Raw genomic sequence first — 25,536 nt, 5'->3', positions numbered from 1 at the left:
TTTCGATAGATTTCGCAAGCGCTGTCAACTCTAGAACTTGTGTTCTGTTGACGACCAGATGCGTTACGGTATTTTTTAGCGCTTATCTGGGTTCTGCTCGTATTTCGGCCCGTGTTTGCAACGAACGCATTAAATTTTCCGTACAATTTTACAACAAATTTGAGCAGTTTTTTTGTCAACAACAAAACCGTCGCGTATCCGATATTGATAGTGATAATAATAGGCGCTGCCTTCAGTGTTATATATAGAGAGCAGATAGCCATTATTATCCAGAGGGATGCAGCCGCCAATTAAATTATTACTAGCAAGCGAACGCATCATCGACATCGAGCGCGCTTCGTTGTTGTTGCTGAATAAATAGAATCATAGCAAAGATTCCAAAACCTAAAAACCGAAACGTTGTCGTTCAATTAAAGTATTATATACACATAGAAGAAACGTCAAGTGTAATGCATGCAAATTGTTGCTGCGACACCTAATACAAGGAACAAAAAAAAACCAACAAAACCAACAACCCGCCGCCACAATAAAAATACCAACACAACACAAGGCAAAACACACACACACACACATACACCTAAGCGCGAAGTGAGCCAATTAAACAAAACTCTACAACACCAACAACAACAACTTTATTGACATTTGGCTGCATATCGAAAGGGATTTTCCGGCACACGCCGCGCTATTGGCCACGTAAACCAAGCGCCATCAAGATGCCCAAAATCTATGTGAAAAAGCCCTTGGCGGGTCTCGTCATACGCAATCGAGCGCACAAGAGCAGTATATTCACTGTAAGTACTTCAACATACATACAAACATAGTTTTATATATGTACGTATATGTGTGCGTAGAAATGTAAGCACAGACATTCCCCCCTTTAACACCTGTGCAACTGATATCAGCACAGTGGTCAATCATGAAGTAGCGCCACTTAGTGTGAATCGATATCGCACAGTTAGTTGCGCAGCGACCACAACATGTATGATTAAATATACCAAAATTAAAGAATAAGAGTTAATGTTGGTTCTACTCTATTTATAAATTTACAACAACAAAAAATATAGCTAATTATAGCTAGCCACCGCTAGCAACAAAGGTCATAAGAACTTTTTTTAGGCATACAAATTTTTGCGAAATATTCAATAAATTTAAATATATTTAAAAGCTAAACGATAAATTGAAGAATTGTTAACAACCTTTAATTTCAATCTATTCAAAATTTAAATTAACAAAATAAACTTAAAAATATAAATGATTTATGAAGAAAACTAAAATAAATAATAAATTCGTTCATCAAACAAATAGTTGAAAAGTTATTACTATAGTTCAAATACAGCAAAACTTATATTTTTAATTTTTCAAATAAATAGATTTAAGCGTGTGTCAATCAATCAGTTCAGCTGCTAAGTTTATAAGTGTATGACAACTATATTTAAGGTGCAACAAGCTGTAAGCGATGTTTAAACGCGACCTTCGATGTTCACGCTCATTTATCTATAATTTATGTAAATTGCGCGCATTAGCGTGCGTTCACTGTAGCTCAGAAAAGGCGACGCTGTTATCACACGCGAGTGCTGCGCTGCTCGCTAACGCTAATGCCGTCGTCATGAATCACGCCTCGTGTGTTCCATCGTATTATATTTAATTATAATACGTCGCCTTTAAAGCGACTTTCGAGAGCCTATCAAACAGTTATTTGCTCATTTCAATAATTGTGCTGGCAGTAACATAACAACAGCAATAAGTGCGTTACGTTTTAGTATATAGTATATACCACACACACACACACACATACTCATTCCAAATAGCTGCAATTTAACTGCGTGTGTGTGTGTATGTTGATGAGCTGTAGACCTCGTGTGTTTTCCCATGAGGCGATTGCTTTATCGTTCAACACTAAGCGATAATATCAGAAAAACTTGGTTTTTTTGAAAATCATAAAGTCACAATCAAAGCAAATAAATGTGACTCTAAAAATACTATAAATGCACCTAAAACATCGATAATATTGCCCACACATTTAATGACCTATAATTGCATGCTAACAATACAGCTAAAATAAAGCTCAAACAATATTGGATATTGTTTTATACAATAGTACAAAAGATAAGGGTCAACATTATTCTAGGGTATATCCATATATGGCATGACTAATCGACCCTGGCTGACATCAGCTAAACTCGCGTGAGTCGGCGTGCATCGCGCTCTAATTGTAAGCCCAGTAATACTTTTAAATGAATAAACAACAACGGGAACAACAACAACAACAGCATTAAAGTTTCATTCCCCAAAGAGCGAGCGAGCGAGTAAATAAGCAAACAATAACAATGTTGAGATATATATCTACGCGAAATGTGTGTCTGTGTGTCGCTCTTTAATTTCCATTTCAAGATCTTCGAGGCTGTGTGTCTGTGTCAAAAATTTCATAATCAATTCAAGTTCTTCTTCTTCTGCTGCTCGATTCTGTTGTTTGCTCTTTGCTGTGACCTCTCAAACAACCACTTGTTCAATGTGCTGGCCAGAGAAGCAGAAGCTGAACCAGAAGCTGAAGCTGTTGTTCGAATCTCGTCTCGATTCGTTCGAATTTCGCTTTCGCTTTCATTGAAAAGCTGTTCTCTTGCTTCTTTTGTTTATAGTTTCATTTTGAGTGCTTCAAGCTCATTAAGAAACTAATAATCATGTTCTTGAAGTGTGCTTCTGTTCTAATCTCTCTAGGGAGTGCATTGAACTCCCTCGATCCTTGGTATATATATTTGAACCTTATAATTTGGGTTTTTTCTGCTTCTGGTTTCTCATGGGTGCGACTAATGGAGACATAGCTGCTAAATCAGCTCATACACAAAAAACCAAAAGGAGAAAAAAGTATGCGTGCGCGTGTAAATATTACATTAATCACAATTTGCCACATTCCCGTTCCTGTTCCGAAGTCGTCAGTGGAGCAGTGGAGCCAAGTGCAGAAGGGTCGACACACTGGTGTGTAATTACAAGCCACAAAATGTGGCACAACACTCGCTGGGACTGTGGCAACTTCATTTTAACTTTGCATCAGCTGCTTCTACTCTTCTTCCCCCTTTTCTCTCTCTCTCTTCCTTCTCTCTCTGACTCTTTCTATATGCATATTTAATACTACTACGTTGACTGCGTGTATTTTACATAGCTTCTAGATAATTAACCGCTAACCGCTGTGCGCTGTGCCTGGGCAGCCAGCTTGCCGCCAAGCACATGAGCAGCGCACACTGCACAACAAAACAATTGGCTCTTAAATTACAAATAACGCACAAACACAATATTTATAGAATTTCGCTGTTGCAAATTTAATATTAATTTCGTTTTCTATATATTATTGATTAGTGCAACTAAAGCTTACAACTTGTAGCTGTGTTTAACTTTATGAGAAAACTTAACTTCGAAATAAATTTACTGCTCAAATTTATATTTATGACAAATTGTACGTGCGTAACTAAATTTTACAACTTACAGCTTTGTAAAATTTGAGGGAAAATTTAAGGAATAACAGACATCTATAAATGGGTAATTCTCTTGTGAAAACTTCGAGTACGACACTATTTAAAGTTAAAAAAAAAAAAAAACATATAAAAAATTTATTTTTATTTTTAATTATAATGAATATTATAGTTCTTGTTTAGCACTTTATTTATAACTAAGAAAGATTTTTTTGGGTTTTAAGTTCCCTCTTGACTCTAAAAATGATTTTGAAATTATTTTTCTGTTTTAAAATAATTGAAAAAAAATGATTAAATTCGTACAAACAACAAACAAATTACGAATTATATATTTTATCGTAAGATAAAAGAATTCCTAATCAATATTAGGTGTAAATATATGGCTAATCCAAAGTTATGAGAATAAGTTTTACTTTAAATGGTTTCAGCTTATGTTTTTGCTCTGTAAGTAGTGTCGCACCACATTTTTCGTCAGAGAATTACTCATTTTATATTTCTGAATGTATCTATATATTCGTAGAACTGCTCAAAAATGTTCGTGCGTAGCTAAATCTTAAAACTTCCAGCTTTGTTAACTTTACCGGAAAAACAATGTGTCTAAGTAAATTCGCAATTAATAACAAATATTCATAGAACTGCTCAGATGTAGATGCCTTCACATTTTTTATGTGTTGCTAAATCTTACGACTCGCAGTTTTCTTAATGATTTAAAATAATTAAATATCACAAATTATTTTCTATATTTTATTATTTTTTTTTTATTTTAAGATATTTTACTTCTAAGAAACTAGACTGACAACTAAATTATATGACAACTAAATTATTTTATATTCCTGGAACTTCTCAGCTTTATCAGCACATTTCCATTCGCAATACTTTATATATTGTGTTATTGTAATTAAATCTTCTACCTTGTCATTTTGTTAGTTTATTTTAATATATTTAATTTCTATTTTGCTTTATTTTATTTTTATTTATTCTATTTCTAGAACTTCACTTCATATTTAAATTTAAAAAGTTTGTGGTCAATTGTGTTAAATAGAAACTCTTTTTCCCTCAGTTTGCAATCAAAGTTAATCAACATTAATAAATGCTGTTAAACACTTTTTCATTGGTAGCCAAGTGTATGCGATCATTAAGCATACGCCTAGTTGCCCTCTCTATATAGCTACACCCATAACATTCTGACTTTCCTATGCATAAGAAAAAAAGGGGGAAAAATCTGTACAACCTTGAACTTAATTATTGGCTTTTGGCGCTGTTACTGGATGTCCTTTCGCTTTGCATGTGGCGACAGAGGCAAATTATATATGTATCGTAAGCATGGTCATGTGGCAATTAGTGTCTACTCGGGAAAACTGTGGAAAATTACACCGAACAGACCGAAATACGCTTTAATTACTGTACGATGAGAAATTAATTGGACATTCTATATATTGCCAGCTAGTTTGGTTTAATTAATGTTTCTTGGTTTCGTTTTTTCTTGACCAATGGAACATAAACAGTAATGATTCCTTTTTTGGTACATTTTTGTGGCCTGCGGAAGCTTTCATTCATAAAACGAACTTAAAGCGCGCAGAAGCCGCAGCGAAAGCGAAATCGCAAAAAGCTCTCTCTCTTCTGAGTATTTTGCGCTCTCTTTCGCTAAGGGCAAAAGCTTTCTCTCGCAGCGGGTGCGCGTGCACGAGATGTGCACTCAACATGAGCAACATGCAACAGAGCCAACAACAACAAAAAGAACAACAACAAGGAGAAGAAGAAGAAGTACATCAACAATGAATAGACAGAATTGCGAATAGCAAAAAGTAAACACACAGCAAAGGGAAATGTTGTGGGAAATTGAGAAAGCAGGTTTATAGAGCAAACGAGAGAGAGAGACGAAAGTGAAACAAATGAAGAAGCTGAGCCAAAACGCATGTGTGTGCGTGGGAGCAGTGAAAGTATAGAACAACAAAAAAAATGGGAATTCTAATGAAAATAAAGTATACGCCATGTGGCAGCATAGAAGCAGAAAGAGAGTCTCATAGAAATCAAGTATACGCCATGTGATTCGAATAATTTCCGCAAATCATTTCGTGTCAAAGTCTCCGCAAGCTAGTTCGTTTGTTCACATAAATTTGGCTAACGCTGTGAGCCAAGTAGATGAAAAACAAATATACCGAATGAAAAAAGCTTTGTCGCGTTAAAGCTTTTCGCGTCGCATGCTACTAAAATTGCATAGAAGAGCAGAAATGAAGGAAAAAAACAACAGCAACAACATTCGAATATAAAAAAAAAGCAGCAACACACAGAAGCGAGAAAATTTTCATTGCCCCAGACGCGTTGAGCGAGCAAGCAGCGAGAAAAAGTGAGACGACGACGCTTTTCCAGCTGAGTACGAGGCAGCATGTGGAAAAGCGCACAACACGCTCGGAAACGCTGTCCCAAATTTTATTTGTTATCATCGTCTTTGTCATCGCCGTCGTCGTCGTCGTCGCCGTCTCCGTCGCTGTCACCGCCAACGCAACACAAGAAGCGAAAAAATACAACAAAAATATTAACAAAATAGAAGTTTTGTTTCTTTTTTTTTGGGTTTTATTTGTTTATGTTGTTTAAGTTCTTATTGTTGTTGTGTTCTTTGGGCTTAGTTACTTTATTTGCCTTTTAGTTTCGTGTACGCGTTCGTGCAATTAAAAACGAAATCCGGCGTCGGTTAAACGAGAACCCAAGAAAATAAGAAAGAAAAAAATATTCCATGTGCTCGACAATAAAAATCGAAAATATGTTTAAAGTGTAATAAACCAACAGAGATTCAACAGAGAGTGTAGTTGTATGTTGTTTATTTTATTGCAATGAATATCAATCAGAAAGCAAATACCAATTAACAATGCAGCAAATTGAATGGAAAATTTAAATTTGTTGAGTGCGCTGTTTGTATTTATTTTTGGCTGCCTCGTTACGCAAAAACTGTAACTGTACTTAAAGTGTGCCCACGTACTTGTTGTTGTTTGTTCTTAATGCCATTGTTGTTGCTGTTGCTGTGGCTAAGACTGTCTTCGTTGTTGTTGCTTTTGTTGCTGTCTCCTGTTATGCTTTCAACACTAGTTTCGTGTGTCTGCTGCTCCTTCAGACGACCCAGCGTCGCCGTATTCATATACTTACAGACACACACTCGAAACACTCACGCACACACACACACACACACACAGACGCACACACAGACGCAACGCATACGCACAAGCTCGCCAAAGCCTTCGTGTTGTTTTCCTTGAAGAAGGTCACTCAAACAAGCTTCCTCGACGGACCGCCTCCCTTCTTCCTCTGTCCTCTCGCATCCTTTTGTACTTTACTTTCACTGCCTTGACCAGCATTGCTTTCGTCTAATGTACTACGAAAATTTTTGCATAATTTGCGCATTTCGATCGCCTCAGTGCAAGCAAACCTTCATTAAAAGTCTTTTGTTATTTTCACCATCTCTCTTTTCTGTGTCCTGAAACTGAACTGAACTAAACTGAACTCATTGTTGTGCTTGCTGTGTTTATGGCAAATGATTTTGCTTAGTTTTCTTTTGCTTTATGGCCACATCAAAAAAGTCGCATAAAATACCCGCATCTCCCCCGTTGGTTGACCTGAATTGCAACCAACCAGAGAAAGAGAAAGATAGAGTGAGAGTGAGTGAAAGAGAGAGACCCTAGAATGGTCAACATTTGCATGCAACAATCATGATTAGCGTCATCGTATGCGCAATTCTATTTAATTGCAGGCAAAACCAATTTATTTATTAAATTCTATGCATATATATATATTTGATTTATTGCGTATACGCAGTGTGGTTAAACTAAATTAAAGCTAGCGCGCTGCTGGTTTCCTCTATATATATATTATTCATAAACAATTTTATTTGCTTAATAAATTCGCAAAACTAGACGCTGTTTTATTTCCCTTTTTATTTTCATTGCTTGCGGGGGTTGTCAGCTGCCTCGTATGTAACTGCGAGCGTAGGTTGTTTGTTGGCTACGTCTTGAGGGTTCAATAAACTTTCGCTGGCAAAAGTGAAAAGAATTTTGCATCACACTTCTCTCTCAGTGCTTTTCTCGTGTTTCATTAGCATATTTTCCAGCGCTTGCGAAAAGTCTTATAGACACATATACACACACACATATATCTTCTCTTTCCTTTTAGCTACTCATCTGACATTTTCAGATTGAGCTGGCAACGTTAATATATGACCCAGATTTTCGATATGGCAGAGTAAATATTTTCCCAGCCAGCCAATCAATTACTAAGCAGCAGCTTCGACAACTTGCTGCTGCTGCTGCTGAAGAAGGAGAAGCCGGCAAGGGCAACAACTGTGGCAACTGAGGCAACGTGGCAAGTGGCAGTGGCAAGTTACTGTGGCAGTCTTATGAAACGCCGTTAGATAACACACTGGCATCCATAAATTGTGGCTTGCTGTCGTTGCTTGTCGTTCGCTTTCTTTTCTTCTTTTGTCTGACTCGCAGCAGTTCATAAACAGCTTCGGTGGCTAATGCGGCGTATGCGCAATGTCGCCGCCGCCACAGTCTTCCTTCCCTTCTCCCATTGGCTTTGTCTTTTGTTGTGCTGTCAACTGCAAGCTAATATATACAGTTAGCTGTTATCCTTTAAAGAACAGAAGCCTGTCGACAACGAGTCTGTTGAAACAATATGGAAAAGGGAATTTCTGCAGCTCGCTTTTCATTATACATTCCGCTTTAGTTTCAGCTCATTTTCCAAATCAATTTACGATGATATATTATATTATGTACATATATATATTCTCTTTCGCTGACTCACAATCGGGATTGTCCTTTTGCTCAACTTTTGGCATTGTCCTTGGCTAAAAATGTTTATTTTAACCGGCATTTTGACTGTCGCTTTGCGCAAATTAGAATTTTATTTGTCGCGTTTTTTGGCACTGCTGCCAAGACACAAAAAGCCAAAAAAAAAAAAAAAAAAACCGAACCGTATAATGTGCTGTGCTGTATGCAAATTAACTGCCTGCAGCGCTTTTATTGTTGTCAACAGTTTTGCGAAGGTGCAACAGCAGAGTTTGAGCAGAGCAAAACATGTTTGAATTGCTCGTGCTTCGCCTCTTTTTTTTTCTTTTTGATTTGCTGTCGCGTTTTGGGGCATGTGAGTGTGGCACATGCAAGGTCAGTTTCGTGATTCAGCCTGCAACATCATCGCAGTTAATCAATATAGAAAAAAACATGAAAGAAAGCTACTGTCGAGTGTGCTCGACTGTGAAATATCCGCAACCCGATTTGAATAAATACGGTATTATTCTTAAAATATACTAAAATAATATACCGAAAAAATTAGTAAATATACCATAATATATATTTGGTATATTGATAAAATATACCAAATCGTCAGCCAACAAACTCCAATACTAAAATACACCAAGGGTTTTATTGGGTATATTAATATAGTAATAAAAATAGTAATTAAAAATACTACAGTGCAAAAATATACCAAATTGTCAGCCAAAACTACCAGGGTTTGTTGTAAGTATGCTTTTTTCCATAAAAAAGTTAACTGATCGCCACCAAACTTTCAAGAATCATAAATACTATAGTTATCATTGTATGTACTGAAATTGGAGACTCTAGCTTCAAAACTACGCTTATTATTCAATTTTTGTCGGCGCAGAAGTGGGCGTGGCAAAAAATCGAAACTAACTTGATCGGCGAGCAAGTAAAAGAAATGCTGTCGAAAAACAATTATGTCTCTATCTCTTATACTCTCTTAGATCTATGTGTTTATACGGTCGGACGGACAGACAGACAGGCGGGCATGCCTATATAGGGTTGGCTGTTGTCGCTGATCATGAATATAGGAGGGGCTAACAGGCAAAAGGAGTCATCTCTGACCTTATAAAGTATATATACAAAGCTATAACACCCTTCCACCCAATGGGTACCGGGTATCAAAACACAGCCCTAAAACAGAACTGAATGAATGAAGCCTTGCACTTGGCCACGTTTTGTGCTGCCAATTTCGTTTTGGTTCTCTTTTTTGTGCTGCAAACCAATTTCTGCCCCTTTTTCGGTCGCTGGGCGTTGACATCCCGCTTTGCCAATTTATATTGAGAGCTTCCTTTTAGCATCAGCAGGATTTGATTTGATGTGGCTGCAATTTCCTCCCCATTATCTAACTCAGCCCCAAACTAAAATCAATAAAATGCACATTCATCATCTAAATGGCTCGCTTTGAAAGTGTGTGAGTGTGTGTATGTGTGTGTGTCGTTGGCACCTATTGGCTTTCCCTTTGGTTGAGCCGAAAGCATTGCCATCGCAGCTTGACACTTTCTGGCCACGTTGTTGACAAACTATTTTTAATATTGAAAGGCGGCAAGCTGCGCTGACAGCACGCGCCACAGCTTTTCTACTATGTGTATAACAGGAGCAAACTAGTTTTGGGATCGTTAAAAAGGCGCTGGGCTGATTTATGCAGCAGATAACATGCTATTTAGGTTTATGTCTATCGATTGTGTACTTGCCTCGCAATTTCACTATCATTTAACTACTTATTTATAGCCGAGTTTTTGGCGCAAGCAATCTGCTGACCTCACGCACTGCACGGGCGCAATGCGCTTTCAATTGCCACCCGAAGTCCGCTCCTGTTGTGTGTGCACGAGGGCACATTACGTATACGTAACGTTAGCAGCCTGTCGTTGTCGTCATTGCATGAATTGAATTGAATTTGAGCATCGTTTGCTGCTGCTGCTCTTGCTGCACATTCATTCAACCTTGAGTTTGTTTTTTTTTTCTTTCTTTCTCTTGCTTTCCATAGGTTTTCCATTGAATAGCAAAGCAAAGCCAAAAGCATTCATCAAATGCTTAGATCAACAGTTATCAAGAACAGTCTGCGGCATTTATCGATTATTACTTACAATTAGTTGGCAACTGCTTTTTATACCATATATATTGTTTTGTATCCTTTTAATCTGTCTGAGACTCGTTGATTAATTTGCGCGTCCCGACAAAACTTTTAATGGACTTTTGGGTAAATTGAAATTGTGACAACTTGAGCGCTGGCTGTCGTCTCCGCTCCCCCGCGCGCTTGCTTCCTCCGGAAGTGTTGTCATTGGCTCGTAGATACACAGCAAATGACAGTTCGCTTTGTCTCTGTGTACATTTGTGTCTTTATCGATGTGTATGCGTTGCACCTTGCCCCAGTTTGCTGCATAGTATTTCAGCCTTGTTAAGTGCGGCAAACTTTAATTTTCGCAAAACTGTACAATTGCAGACTTTTAGGCGGGTGGGAAAGAAAGAATGCCTGACTACTTACATACGTACCGCATTTTATTTATGCATATCAATTATTTAGCAGGCCGCAGCACAAAACACAGCCCAAAACTTGACCTTGCCACGGCAGGCAAACCTTTTTTGCTTGCGTGTTTTTTAGCTGCTAATACCTGAACCAAACAAGTATGCAAACAACACAACAGCAACACAGAACAGAAAAAAGAACAGCAAAGGGCGACACACGTGTGCGACCAGCACACAGATTAATTAACGGCCCAAAGTGCTGTCAAATAGATTACATTACGTATACGCCATGGCATTAGCTTATAGCGCACTTTGCATGTGAAGCATGATCGAATGATCAGCCAAAAAGTAGACTACATTTATATGCTCTTTGTATTTCTTTCAATACAGGGTATCTTATCGCTGTCATTTTCGCAAGCAAACAAAAAAAAATGATTTTGACAATAATGTAATGGGAAACACAGCAAAAAAATAAATGTTGTTGCCTTTTTTCTCTGTCATTCTCGGCTGTTTCCCGTGCACAAATTGTTACGACATCGCCGGCTTTTTATTTTTTCTGTTTTCTTAACAGGTCGGCTGATAAGTCCCCGGTCTAACAAAGAAAAACACATTTTTTTGTCAAAATTCGTTTTTATTATTCAACATAGTTCCCTTCAAGAGCGTTACAACGATTATAACGACCTTCTAATTTTTTGATACCATTTTGGTAGTACTCCTTCGAATTGCCTCAAAATAGGCCTCAGTTTCGGCGATCACCTCTTCATTGCAGCCAAATTTTTTCCCTGCGAGCATCCTTTTGAGGTCTGAGAACAAGAAAAAGTCGCTGGGGGCCAGATCTGGAGAATACGGTGGGTGGGGAAGCAATTCGAAGCCCAATTCATGAATTTTTGCCATCGTTCTCAATGACTTGTGGCACGGTGGTTTTTGGTCAAATGTGAGCTCGCGCGGCACCCATTTTGCACAGAGCTCCCGCATATCCAAATGTTGATGAATGATATGACCAACACGTTCCTTTGATATCTTTAAGGTCTCTGCTATCTCGATCAATTTTTTTACGGTCATTCAAAATCATTTTGTGGATTTTTTTTGATGTTTTCGACGGTAACCACCTCTTTCGCGCGTCCACTGCGTTCACCGTCCTCCGTGCTCATTTCACCACGCTTGAATTTTGCATACCAATCAATTATTGTTGATTTCCTAAGGGAGACTACGGAAACTTATTATCAAGCCAAGTTTTCGCTTCCACTGTATTTTTTCACTTCAGAAAACAGTATTTTATCAAAACACGAAATTCCTTTTTTTCCATTTTTTTCACAATAACAAAAGTTGCTTCACAAAAGACGCTCTATCTCACAAACTAATTGACTGACAGACGTCAAATTTTGACACGAATCATTTGAAAGTTAGTACTATATAAAAATAATATGAATTCATTACTAACGACGCCATCTATGTGTCAGACCGGGGACTTATCAGCCAACCTGTTAGTTTTTGGCTTGGTTTTGTGGTTGCTCCCGCTTCATATGCTGATCTTTGTCAAGGTCATTTTGGGCTACGCGGAGATGCATAAACAGCTTATGTTTGTGGCATACATACCTCACTCAGTTAAACAAATAATTAACTCACAACAGTTTTCTTATCTCACATTTTGTCATTCTTTTGTTGTGTATGATTAACCCGCTTTTCGTTTCATATTGTGGCACTGCAACTGGGCAGCGCACATCGTTTAGTTATGTTTGCACTTGACCTCATTGTCTTTTATTCTTTATACACATTTATTTATTTATTTAGTTTTTTTTTCGGGGTACTGTTTGCGATCTCTCGTGGGGTGAGCACGTCGCTATGATTTATACAGTTTGGCCAGTTATTTTTATGTCTTTTATCTAATTCGACATAGAACCTAAACAACAGTCGCCTGTTTGACTCACGCAGCTTTGTTTATGCAGTTTGATTTCACGATAACTACATACATAGTACTTGCTACTTGGACACATTAAATGACTAATTAAATATAGCCAAGTTTATCTTCAACTACGTGTTGTTCACCATTTCTATTTTATTTTCATTTTACTCTTTTTTTATGAGCTGTGCCGCAGCCACTTGATGTTCAACTGCTGTTGCCGATCATTAGAATTTTACGGCAGCTTTTGTTGTTTATGTTTATTTTGCTGTAAGTTTGTCAACAGCCCGCATAAACACTGAACTAAAGTACTTCTATCGTTTATTTAAAATATTACTTCTAGTGCATTTGCATTTGCCTGAGGTACACAAACACACACCCACACACACACATGCTGTGTGTACTTTGTGCACGTGTTGCGCGAAATTTCACTCAATTCCACAAACAAATGTTATTTGAGCGTGATTTTCAGTTTCAATGGGATCCATTAGTGCCAGTTGTTGATACCCTATAAACAACTATTGACTTTGGTATATAGGTTTATAGAGTTTGAAAATGAATGTTGATTCAGAACGATTTTTGTTTGCAGTATTTTCGTGCTTTACTGTTGTATACTTGCATTTTCAAATATAGATTTTTAATTGTTTGAACTTTTTTTTAAAAAAATGGTATTATTGGAAGTGTAAAGAGAAGAAAAAAAAACAATGCTAGGAATGTAATATACAATTTGTAAAGAAAACTATTTGCAAAACCTGGCAATTATAGATTTACGTTACAGCACTTAAAACTCCTAAGATTCGTTGCATTAGAGTTAGCTATTTTGGAACTATTATTAAAGGTATATAAAAAACCGTTATGTATTTTTTTTCAGTCGCACTGCTATTTCAAAGTTCACAGCTGTAAGGTGAAAGACTTCATTTATTTTAAATTTATTCAAATAAGAATTGTTATTGTGATTTCTGATTTTTGTACATTTTTATTACACTTTCTTCTACATTTAAACAAGAATTTTGAAATTTGTTTATTCATTGCATCACAGTTTACTCTGTCTGCTTAACTAGAGTATTTCGACGTCGAGTAATGTAAGAACGTTATGTGCATATGAACAACAAATATGTATTTGAAAACACCTTAAAAATGTAGAAAACACATTAATGAATATTCCCTATTATTCTCTGTTTAGTTGCATCTGCTTACCTAGGGTATTTTGTCGTCGAACCCTCTGCTCTGCTTTCAAATTCACTTTGTTAGTTTTGTCTACGAAATCCGTTGCGCAGCCTCAAGCGCAAGCTCACTGCGGATCGTTTATTCTGCCCCAGTTATTCTCTCGCTCTCTTGTTCTCTCTCTCTTGCTCTCTCGTTCTTCTGCATTATTCTCTTTTGTTGGCATTTTCGTTTAGTGCTGAACGCGCATTGAAACCTGGCAGACGCTTCGCTCAATGATTGTTTGCAAAACGGGATTTTTTTTCTGCTGTTGTTCTTTTTGTTTTCTGGGGAATTTTTATTGTAAATAAATGAAAATAAAATGATACGAATATTTTGAAATTGTGTCGTGATGATCAAAGTTTGTTGGAAATTCACATGTTGTGTCAAAATTCCAAAATCAAATCGTTGTTGCCAACCACCCTGTGAAAAGATAAATTTCGAAATTCAACTCTAGTTAATTTTGGCTCGTTACTTGCAAACAATCGTAAATTATTGTGTCTCTCGTATACTTAGATATCTCTACATATGTTTTTCGGCAAGTATCTCAGTCAATTGGACCACAGTTTGTTTGTTTATTCATTTCATTTCATTTGATATTTTTTGTTCAATCAAATTGTTCCAGGCAATGCCATAAAATGCAAAGCTTTCTTTCTTTCTTTCTTTCGTACACAACAATTTGATTGGCATTTTGAAAAGCGATTTAGCTGCCGCCTATTTTGCATGCTAATTGCTGTATATAGACTAACTAAGTAACACTTAGTTAGTACTTACTAAGTGACTTATGCCTCGTTTGCTTGTCCATTCAATTGGCATTCGTGTGTTAAGTTTGCACAACAAACCGAAAATAGACGCAACGACAAATTGGAATTTAACGACTTTTAAAGCCCTCAACTGTTCGATGCGAATTTTATTGCATACTTGACGGGGTTGTTAATCGATCCGAATACGAAATACGATCGACCATAAATGATCTGTTTTAAGCCTTGTTGGCTCCATAAGTAGTTATGGGCGATTAAAAATTGCATTCGCTATAAAGTAAAACTTTATATGCACCCACGTAAAGCAGTTTATTCTCTAGAATATGAGCCATAAAGTTGCAATATTGTTTTGGTCATTTGTTTAGTATCTGATGCGAGTATTGCCAATTATTAGCCAACTGTTTTTTGGCCACTTTGCCAAGTCATTGCAAGGGCAGCTGAACTATGAAATGAATAAACGGCAACAACAAACGGTTCGAGAACGGAAACAACAACAACCATAAACAATGATCCACTCGTTTTACAGCCAGAAAAGTGCCTGAAAGTGAAGAAAACGAACTGGATTTTCATATTATATCATTTTAAATGCTTCGACTGCATAAATGATATTCGAAACGTGTGCAATTATTACTACGACAAGAAGTGAAGTTGGGACCTGGTTCTGTGATCTGTGATCTACATATGCTATGTTCCTAGCCAATATCGTTTGATTATCAACGTTACCACACACACTCACATGCGGACACGTGGCAATGGAAATTGGTGTGATAGCTGAGCCAGCGTTAAAGAGTGCAATTAGTAATCGAGCAAAGCGACGGACGACGTCGGCCAACTGAGTTTTCATTTATCACTTTTTTTGTTGTTGGCAAACGAAGCAGCGAGAAACAGCGATCAACCGAGAGACAAGAAATCATTGAAAGAGCGATAAACATGCGGAACGGTTTCAGCAATGCCATGCGGCAGCCCACAGAGGATAATGCGCACAGCAGCTTTGAGCTGGACGAGCATGAGCCGCAGCTGGAAGCAAACATAGCGACTGCAACCAGCAGCGAGCAGAGTAGCTTGACAGCAGGAGCAGGAGCAGCAGCAGCCAACACAACCACAAACACAGCCAACGACAGCAGGACAAAGCAGGACGAATCGGATATAAGCGATCGAACGGATACGCAGAGCACGCACAGCAGCAGCTCAACGCCAACCACAGCGGATGTGGCCGATGTGGCAGCCGATGCGGAAACCATCAACTCGTTGCCCCTCTCCCCGGCCATCTACGGTCGGGGCGGTCAGCTTGTCAAGCGTCATTCCTCCACAACCAAGCAGCAACAAGCTGATAATCTTTCCGCTTCGATAGCCACAACCAGCGATGTGCCCGACCAGGATAATGTGCCGACGGTAAGAAGCCAAGAGGATGCTGCATCAGCATCAGCATCAGCTGTTAATGCCTCTCCTGCATCTCTTCTGCAGTCATCACGGTATGCGGCCACGCATCCCAGCGCTGCGATTGCCGAGACAAACGCACCGATTGCCAGCAATACCAGAACATCAGGCGGCACACATCGACGCACTCTCTCCTCCACATCGTACATCTCGATGCGTTCACAACTGGGCGCCACAGGAGCGACAACGCCGCCAGAGCCGCCGCGACGCAATCGTTTCTTTGAGTGGATACGCGTCGTCTGTAAGATGTGCTGTTGCAAGGTTTGTCACGAGGTTTCCACTTTAAATTGTTTAGCAATAAGTTGTGCTGATTGATTGACACACAGACTTCTGTTTATATAGTATATTATACATTCAATAGTATTATTCATATACAGACAGTATATAGTATATTATAAACTCAATAGTATTATACATATAACTCACTTTATATACTAAATATATTCATAAATTCTTTTGCTTAGACAGACCTTCGTTTATATAATATATTATGAACTCAATAGTATTATTAATATTCTAAAGTATTATTCATATTTCTTACTTTATACTATATACTATATATACTCATTAATTTCTTTTACTTTCTGCTTCACAGAGTTCGGGAATTGGCGAGCCAAGTGTGCATCATGCGCTGGTTGTGATATTTTTAGAGTTCTTTGCGTGGGGTCTGCTCACAATGCCTATTATATCGGTAAGCTATTGTAATATATTACTGATTTAGAATCTCTTTTATAACAAATTCTCTTCTTTGCAGACCCTGAATCGCACTTTCCCCGATCACACGTTCCTTATGAACGGCCTGGTGATGGGCATCAAAGGCATACTGTCATTCCTATCAGCGCCATTGATTGGCGCTCTGTCCGACATTTGGGGTCGCAAATTTTTCCTATTAGTCACAGTATTCTTCACTTGTATGCCCATACCGTTGATGTGCATAAATACCTGGTGGTTCTTTGCCTTGATCTCAATTAGCGGCGTATTTGCCGTCACCTTTTCGGTGGTGTTCGCTTATGTGGCCGATGTGACCACACCGGAGGAGCGCTCCAAGGCGTATGGCCTGGCTTCGGCCACATTTGCGGCCAGTCTGGTCATATCACCCGCACTTGGCAATGCTCTGATGGACATGTATGGCGATACGTTGGTCGTCGCCCTGTCCACAGCGATTGCCGTGCTGGATGTCTTCTTCATACTGGTTGCGGTGCCGGAGAGTTTGTCGGAAAAGATGCGGCCAGCATCGTGGGGTGCGCCCATCAGTTGGGAGCAAGCAGATCCCTTCCTGGTAAGTTCAATTAACATTATTCCAAACTGTTCTCTTTACTAACTTTGTTTTTTTGCTTTGCAGGCACTGCGCAAGGTGGGCACAGATAAGACCGTCTTAATGCTGTGCTTAACGGTGCTGCTTTCCTATCTGCCCGAAGCTGGCGAGTACTCCTGCATGTTTGTCTATCTGAAGCTGAAAATGGGCTTCAACTATGTTGAAGTATCCATTTTCATTGCTGTCGTTGGCATTCTCAGCATCACAGTACAAGTTACGCTTGGCTCTTTTATGAAGTGAGTGAGGAAATGCTTGCCAAGTTTGCTATAACATATTTTATGCTAATGTTGCTTTTTTTCAGAGTACTTGGCGCCAAGCGCACAATCATTGTGGGCCTAGCCCTTGAATTAGTTCAACTGCTTTGGTATGGTTTAGGCAGTCAAAAATGGCAAGTACAAAGCAAACTTTAAATGATTAAACTCTTAATTGATGTGGTTTCTTTATATCAGGATGATGTGGTCAGCTGGCGTTGTCGCTGCCTTGGGATCTATCACCTATCCAGCTATAAGTGCATTTGTATCACTTTATGCCGCTCCCGAAAGTCAAGGTAAACACACATCGCTTTCAAAAGTTGTCTGTTTAATTTACAATACTGTTTATTTTTTAGGTGCCGTTCAGGGAATGATCACCGGAATGCGAGGCCTGTGCAATGGTCTGGGACCAGCAGTATTTGGCGTCATCTTTTATTTGTTTAATGTTGACTTAAATGTCGATCAAGATTCCTATGTGAAGAGCAGTCATACGAGTGTTGAAAAAATCTCACATCATGTGCCGGGGCCGCCGTTTGTCTTCGGCGCATTGTGTGTCTTCTGTGCCATTGTCGTGGCTGCTTTCATACCCGAGGGCCAGCAAACGACATTGGAAAAGAAACGTAAGGATGAGCCTGATAAGAGCGGAGTAAACACATAACATTTTGTGCTACTCCCGGATGATATCATCAATAATAGTATATAAAAATTGCAAAGTGTTTGTTGTGTATTGATACCAATTGTTTTTTTGTTTTCATTTCCGTCTATCTATTGGCTAATCAATTCCAAAACCTGATCCTGTTCCTACTGCTGCTGCTTCTATCACTGGACTTTGTAGGTGCCTCGCTCGATGTGCAGTACGAGATCGAAACTGGCCACAAAGTGCCCAGCTCGTTGGCGCCTCTAATACGCTCCGATTCGCTGGCGCAACTGTAGTTCGACATGGCCGCTACGACCACGCCCATGCCCATGCCCACGCCCACACCAACACCAACATTGTCACACAATCGCAAAACAGCTGGTGTCTATACAATTTAGTGTAACTGTAAACAACAAAAAAATGCTGTATCTAGTTTTTGCTTTAGTTTATGAACTGCAAACCACATCAACAAAAAATCCCCCAAAAACCCCAGCGCTAAGTTAGGATTTCTAGGTTTACTTCGACTAAAGATGCTGTTATTATTTTCCTTGCCGCGTGTGATTTGCTATTTAACAACAAAAAACAACAACAACTAACTGTAATTGTGCACGACCTCAGAGTTATATAACTAATAGTATGATTGTATGTATTTTACGAGTATATTTTACACTTCACGTTTAGTTAATTTTAGAGTCGATCCATTTCTTCTTTTTTTTCGTGCCTGCCTCGTGGCCCGCTAAACAAATTAATTTTCGAATTCAATTGAATGTAACATCACAGGAACAAGTGTTTTTTAGCATAACATAAACACACTCTCTTTTTTTATTATTTTTATATATATCAAAACAAAAAACTGCCAAATAAACAGAAGAAATACAATTATTATTATTGTTTTGTGAGATGTGCAGCACAAGAAATCTATTTCGGGTTATATCAAATGTTTTTTAGGCGGCCACAAATAACAATTGTACACATATATTTATATAAAAAAATATATTTATATATAGAATTGTTTAATTGATCAGTAATATCAGTAATCCGCAGCATTGTTCATGGTTTGTTATATTTACGCGTAGAAGACACAACAAATTATTAACTTATAGATTTAACTGTGTAGTAAGCTTTACTTTGCAAATTTTTAGTGTGATCTGAGGAACATAAGAGTCAAACTGTTCGAGTCGAGTCGAGTCGTAAACGAAAAACAAAATGATAAAACGCAAATAATACAAAAAATATAAATCTAATAATAAATCTGGAGCTATAGATTTTATTTTGTTAAAACAAAATATAAACTGAATTATTATTTACAAATTAAACAAGGCTTAGCGTAATACAAAAGAAAAAAAAACCGGAAACAAGTGCGTATGTGTATAGTACTAAGTAGATGTAAAGTATTTGCACCTGCAAAGTTTCACAACTTTCGATATAAATACTGTAATACTGTAGACATAATAATAATAATAATTATAACTATAATAATAAAACAAAATAATAATTATAATAATAATGCAAATATATATGTATAAAAGTATATTTTTGATTTTGATGAAACGCAATTTAAAAGCAGTTAATGTAAAACTGAAACCAAATTTCTAATGTAAAAATTATATTTAACATAGATTACAAACAAATGAAAAGAAACTGATTGTAAAGCATACAAGTATGCTCTATATACAGATAGACACACACACACATATATTTATTTATTAATACCTAAATGTATGTACTAACATTTGACGCAGTGAATAACAACAACAAGAAAACGAAAACATGAAAATAGTGTGAAGCAAAATGATAAAAAACCAAACAATTATGATAAAAATAAAAACAAAGAAAAACAGAACAAGAAACTGGTGTAACAAATAAACTTTTGATTTGATGAAGTTCCACACAACTTTTTATTGTAGAAGGGTATTATAACTTTTAGAAGGAGGCATCTCCGACGCCATAAAGTATTATATAATATATATATTCTTGATCAGCGTCAACAGCCGAGACGACTTGTCCGTTACCTAGACTATAAGATCTATATATTTTGAATATAAAAATATATCGATATACCAAATATAGCTTTCGGTATATAATACTATATATATTAATTTGGTATATTATCAGAATAAGGTTTTATTGAAAATGAATAACGGGTTGAGCACATTCGATTGCAACTTTCCGGTTACTTGAGATCAAATTCTTCGCAATCCACTCTATTGTATTTTTTTTTGGTTTTTATTTTGTCATTGCATTGATTTAACTGTTTAGTTCTCGTGACAATTTTCATTTTCGTTCGATGTTTGACGATAACTTTATCAATTTGTAGAAATTATCCAAGTTCGTTGTTTAGTGTTTTTTTTTTTAGTTTAACGTCTTTTAGTAATTACCATAGTTTTTTATGGTTAATGTGCTGCCGTTGAAATTAAGCGTTATCCGCGTCTTTGGATCTATTGAAAATCTTCGAAATTTATATGTGCACATAGTTAATTGGTAGTCACAGACTCTAGAGCCCTTTCGATCCAACGATGCAATGCAAAACAAAATTAAAACGTCGACTTCGATGTCGAAATCTGCGTAATATAGCTTTAGGTCTTTTGCTGCTCACATTGATTATTAATGTCAATGGGCAAGATGAACCTGAAGGTGAACCCGACGGTGAACCCGATCCTGATGGTGATCAGAAGCCTGATGCCACTGTGCCGAATGGCGATCAAGCTGATGCAACAACCACGAAACCTGGTGACGGTGGTAAAGGACGTGATGATATCTATATGCGTAGCGATAATCATGGGACCACACATGAAAAGCTGGGACAGGCGCACTATCCCACAGTGGATCTCACTGCATATCAGTCTCATGCGATTTATGCAGCGGATAAAAATTACACCACTTGGCCCATGCATCCTGCGTATAATATTACACATTGCATATTCGACTCGTTGATCAGCCGTAAGCCAGCTTTGCCCTCTGGTAAGAAGTGATTGTTAATATGATCATAAGATTGTTTGATTGGCAATTGTGAACCTCAGGCTATTTGGTGGTGAAGAACGACAGCACTTTGGCTTTGGGTCCCAAGGTAGAGGAGAATGAATGGAGTCATTTGCTGTCCGAGTATTTTCTGCTTATCATATTTGTTTTCTTTCTGCTGCTGCTAGTTATTCTAATGCCATTCATTGCGTATGTGAATGGCTTTTAATTGTTGTATAATTGCCAAAGATTCCCCTTTTTTTGCAGTGTTTGCTATTGCTGCTTCTGTTGCTGTCGCCGCTGCAAGCTCGGATGTCCTCCATGTGATGGACCCAAGGATAAACGCAGTAACCTTATATGCAGTATAATTCTAGTGATATTGCTCATACTTTTATTGTTGGTTTGCTTTTTGCATTATTTGTGCAGCCTCGTATAACTTTATTTATCCACAGCATCGGTTTGCTGATGACATTTGTGGCCACCAGATTTCTGGAGCGTGGCTTCGAGGATACGAAGAATACAATGCAGCGTGGCAGCCAGGACACGTGCACGTTTCTGCAGGATGTTTCCAATCACATTCATCATGTTTTGGTCTACAACTACGAAGAATTGGAAGCGCACTTCACTGAGATACTAAATGGTAATACCACCCTGCGTATACTTATTCCCTGAAAGTGTTCTCACAATTCTCTGGCGTTTGTACAGAGGCTTCTAGTCACATATTCCTGGACTTGGCGGATGCCTCAGAGAGTAACGCAATTGCCGAGGTCGAACGCATTATCCATAACATGGCCGAGGCAAGTAGAATATTACAAGAAGTCGAGGTCATGGAAAACGATTTGCGCTTCAATATTGCCATGCTTCGAGATGGTAAATCTATTAAAAGTTCTGTTCCTTGTACTTATTTAATCCATTTTGTATTTTCACAAAGGCTTACGAGGTCTGAAACGCGATGTGATTTACAGTTGCGTCATGTTGTTATCACACAAAACATGCGAGAGTGTGATATTCAGTAAGCTGCAGTTCCTGGATACCTCAATCTGTCTCCATTTGGATAAGGTAAAGTATTTATACCCGCTACCCATAGGATGCTTCCAGGAAATGTATGTAACAGACAGAAGGAGGCATAAAGAAAAAGCGGAAACGATCTAACTATGTCCGTCTGTCTGTCTGTCCGTCTGTATAGATCCGTAGATCTCTGAGACTAAAAGAGATAGACATAATTTTTTCCGCCCCCGAAAATCTACAAAATTCGAACAGGAATTTTAATTTGAAAGCTAGACATTTGATTGCGAACAGATAAGAAATGTAGAAGTCATTTAAGAGTGTTTTTATATGGTGAAATACTTATACTTACAACTAAGAGTTGCTTTGCCTGACAATCTGGTATATTTTGTATTCTATGATATATTTTGAATATATTACATATATCAGTATACCAAACATAGTTTTTGATATACATATTTTGGTATTTTTGAGGTCTAATAATTCGGTATATTTTAGGAATAATACCGCGCTGTTTTGCTTTTATACGAATTGAGTATCGGGTATCTCACAGTCGAGCAGACTCGACTGTAGCTTTCTTAATTGTTTATACTCTTCTCGATTCGAGCTGTTCTCATCTATTGTTGCAGCTGCCAAGAACTCAAGTATTTATTGATGCCATTGATAAGATCCTAAAGAGTGATCTGGACGCAGTACCAAAGAGAGCTTTGGCTCGCTTCCAGGAGGTGGGCCATAAAATCTCAGTGGCCATGGAAACAGCTGTGCCGCCGCTGCGCATGGACATCAGTCGTGGACACGATATCTTCCAGAAGGAGGCGAACAAAATTCGCCACTATGTCGATGCACTAATCAGTGACATACACTTTAGAACGCTGGAATCCACCAAATCTTTTGAGGATATGCACGATAAATTGGGCGCCGATCGCAACGCCATCAGCATGATTGCTTGCTTATTTATTCTGATCGTAAGCTTAGTTTAATTTTGTAGTATTTCGAGAGAGTATTATATTTAGTTCTTCATTCCCAACAGATCTGGCTTGCACTGGTTGTTGCGCTGATTTTCAGTTTTTGCCTCAACAAGCTGACCGGAACTTACTTTCTCTTGTTGTGCGTTCAAATGTGGATTTTATTTTCGTAAATTCATTAATATGATGCCTTCTTTTTGCAGCGCCATGATACTCATATTCAGCGTATTCTCGTTGTTCTTGCTTATGGTTGTGTTCTACTTTATAATCGGTCTGATCAGCTATCAGGGCGCTTGTGCTCCGCTGCGCGATCACGAGGGAAACATGCTCTTCAGTCAGCTGGACTCGGAAATGGATCTGTTACGATTCTTGCCCGCCTCGGGGGCGGACAGAGATGCGCCGGTGCCGATGCGCATGTCGAAGACGATTAAAGCCTGCATGGCCAATCAGACAATCTTTCAATTGCTCAGGGACAGTGGTATCTATAACGCTAACGAGCTAATGTTCATCAGAGTCATGTCCGAAGACTATGACGATGAGAAGCATGGTCTCAATTTCGAGGATGATTTGGCCGATGTCTTTTTGCTCACCCCAGCCGAAAAGTTGGAGCTCGATGATATGCGTAGTGGCAATTTATCCGGCTACAGCAGCACCAGCTATCGGGAACGCATGTGCACACCACTCACTCCCAATTTGAAGGAGATACAGAAGGCACTTAATGATCTCGCCGATACGATTAATCCGCCCACCGATCAATGGCTCGATTTTAATCGTGTCGGTCGCGTCTCGTTGAAGAACGAGGCAATGCATCTGTATCTCTATGAGCAGAAATATGCTGTCCAAGCTTTGAAACTAATCGATGCCATGAACAAAAAGTTAGCGCAAGTCGACGAGCTCATTTTGTATGAGAATCGCAATTTTAGCAATTCCATTGATGTGCTTGTCAATGCGATTGTGCGCTCCGAGCACTTCTTGGAAACCCAGGGCACTCAGTTCATTAATTTGCTTGGCGAAAATCTTACAGATGTGCTGAATCTGCAGATAGAGCAATTTCTCGAGGCTGCAGCACATGAATGCATGACAAACGTCGGACGCTGCGCTCCACTCGCTTACATCTATTATCGTGGTGTCGATCAAATCTGTTATCGTCTTGTTGATCCTATGGTGAGTCGAGTGGAATTTAATAACTAAATATACACGCTGACAATAGGGTAGAGAAAAGGGTATTAGATCATCTTGCAGATAGAAAATTATAGCAACAGCAAGGAAAAGTCAAGACGAGAGCTTTGTCTGTCTGTCTGTCTGTCGGTATGATACCCTATAGACTGTGTAGATACAATTTTTTTGACAACACTTATTATTGTTATCAAGAACTCTCTTCTCGCTACTCTCTACTTTCTATTTATGGCTTATTTCTTGAATGTTGTAGTATATAGAAATACCAAGTTTATCTTTCTGTAGTACCTTTTGGCATTTCAATTTGCTCAAAAAATAATTTGATATGGCAAAAGAAAGATCTGCAGTAGTCTCAATTGCTGACAAGCTTGTAAATTTTGTGCTATGGTATATTTATTGTACTATGGTATATTTTGAATGTAGTATTATATCGGAATACCAAACATATCAATATGTGTACCTTTGTACCTTTATTACCTTTTGGCATTTTAATTTGATGTCGACTGTGTGGTCTCAATTGCTTTAGTTGGTACATTTTCAATGTAGTAGTATGTTAATATACCAAAAATATAACTTGCTAAATTTCAGTATATTTCGATATATTGGTATATCTCACATTTTTTTTTCACTTTTTGTGTATTCAATAGAATGCTTTCTGGTTGGGTCTGTTCATCTGCTGTTTGACCTTTATTCCCATTCTGTTTGTGTGTCATCGTTTAATGTGCCTGTGGAAGCGTCTGCACTCCTATAGAGTTGCGCCTGTTGCTGCCGTTCTGCCAGTTGGAGGGTGAGAGCATGGTGTATTTAATTATAAAATATGTATATTAATTGTGTAATCCCAGCTGTCCAACTTGCACTGGCGCTCCGTATGTGCCGCCGCCCATCATCACGTGCACTGGCGGCAACGAAACCTTCTGCGTCTGCAGCGAGGGACGATTGAATCGCACTGATGGCGGTGCAGCTCCTAGTGAAAGTACCATAAATGCCAATGCCAATGACAACGAAGTTATAACCGAGGATGCCAATAAAGAAGCTATTCCAGTTACATCGATTGCCGTTATAAGTGCTCCGACTGTGGCTGCCAAACCAAGCAATAAGCGCAAAGAGGATTAGATTATTGCAAGTGCCAAAGTATTGTTTAAAACGTTTTACGAGTACTTTTAAACATGTTAAAGAAACCTCTGAAATTC

General features: G+C 38.3%; 2 protein-coding genes and 1 long non-coding RNA gene across 5 annotated transcripts; 2 read left to right on the top strand and 1 right to left on the bottom strand.

Moving 5' to 3' along the window:
- Positions 1–74: 74 nt before the first annotated feature.
- Positions 75–20,128, top strand: LOC132789800 (hippocampus abundant transcript 1 protein). 2 transcript variants are annotated; one of them, XM_060798071.1, is made up of 10 exons: positions 6,069–6,273; positions 15,129–15,994; positions 16,067–16,300; positions 16,635–16,730; positions 16,794–17,318; positions 17,382–17,590; positions 17,656–17,742; positions 17,804–17,901; positions 17,962–18,225; positions 18,441–20,128. In XM_060798071.1, the coding sequence occupies exons 2-10, from the start codon at positions 15,533–15,535 to the stop codon at positions 18,536–18,538; spliced, it is 2,073 nt and encodes a 690-aa protein (XP_060654054.1). In that variant the 5' UTR covers positions 6,069–6,273; positions 15,129–15,532; the 3' UTR covers positions 18,539–20,128. The 2 variants fall into 2 exon arrangements, with proteins under 2 accessions (XP_060654055.1, XP_060654054.1); XM_060798072.1 differs by lacking the exons at positions 6,069–6,273; positions 15,129–15,994; positions 16,067–16,300 and adding an exon at positions 75–791.
- Positions 11,165–14,496, bottom strand: LOC132789805 (uncharacterized). 2 transcript variants are annotated; one of them, XR_009632739.1, is made up of 3 exons: positions 13,836–14,496; positions 12,384–13,146; positions 11,165–12,290 (listed from the first exon to the last, which is right to left on the bottom strand). It is a non-coding gene; the product is annotated as an uncharacterized LOC132789805 (long non-coding RNA). The 2 variants fall into 2 exon arrangements; XR_009632740.1 differs by lacking the exons at positions 11,165–12,290; positions 12,384–13,146 and adding an exon at positions 13,623–13,768 and having other exon boundaries at positions 13,836–14,264; positions 14,354–14,466.
- A 406-nt stretch (positions 20,129–20,534) lies between the features above and the next one.
- Positions 20,535–25,533, top strand: LOC132790596 (prominin-like protein). The gene is made up of 11 exons (XM_060799172.1): positions 20,535–21,203; positions 21,263–21,410; positions 21,468–21,596; positions 21,653–21,840; positions 21,906–22,070; positions 22,132–22,259; positions 22,835–23,170; positions 23,236–23,312; positions 23,374–24,334; positions 24,994–25,133; positions 25,189–25,533. Exons 1-11 carry the CDS (start codon positions 20,759–20,761, stop codon positions 25,457–25,459), a joined length of 2,988 nt encoding a protein of 995 aa, XP_060655155.1. The 5' UTR covers positions 20,535–20,758; the 3' UTR covers positions 25,460–25,533.
- Positions 25,534–25,536: the final 3 nt, after the last annotated feature.

Source organism: Drosophila nasuta, chromosome 3 (genome assembly GCF_023558535.2).
Source record: "Drosophila nasuta strain 15112-1781.00 chromosome 3, ASM2355853v1, whole genome shotgun sequence".
Taxonomy (NCBI): Eukaryota; Metazoa; Arthropoda; class Insecta; order Diptera; family Drosophilidae; genus Drosophila; species Drosophila nasuta.
The sequence above is the reverse complement of the archived record's forward strand: the minus strand, read 5'-3'. Positions and strand labels throughout refer to the sequence as shown.

What these genes read in the sequence shown, in the direction of transcription:
- LOC132789800 (XM_060798071.1), top strand. Translation starts at nt 15,533, where the DNA reads ATGCGGAACGGTTTCAGCAATGCCATGCGGCAGCCCACAGAGGATAAT. An exon ending in ACCAGGATAATGTGCCGACG is followed by an intron (nt 15,995 to 16,066) that starts GTAAGAAGCCAA and finishes TCTCTTCTGCAG; the next exon opens with TCATCACGGTATGCGGCCAC. An exon ending in GTAAGATGTGCTGTTGCAAG is followed by an intron (nt 16,301 to 16,634) that starts GTTTGTCACGAG and finishes TCTGCTTCACAG; the next exon opens with AGTTCGGGAATTGGCGAGCC.
- LOC132790596 (XM_060799172.1), top strand. Translation starts at nt 20,759, where the DNA reads ATGCAATGCAAAACAAAATTAAAACGTCGACTTCGATGTCGAAATCTG. An exon ending in ATATTGCTCATACTTTTATT is followed by an intron (nt 21,597 to 21,652) that starts GTTGGTTTGCTT and finishes ATTTATCCACAG; the next exon opens with CATCGGTTTGCTGATGACAT. An exon ending in TCTGTCTCCATTTGGATAAG is followed by an intron (nt 22,260 to 22,834) that starts GTAAAGTATTTA and finishes CTATTGTTGCAG; the next exon opens with CTGCCAAGAACTCAAGTATT.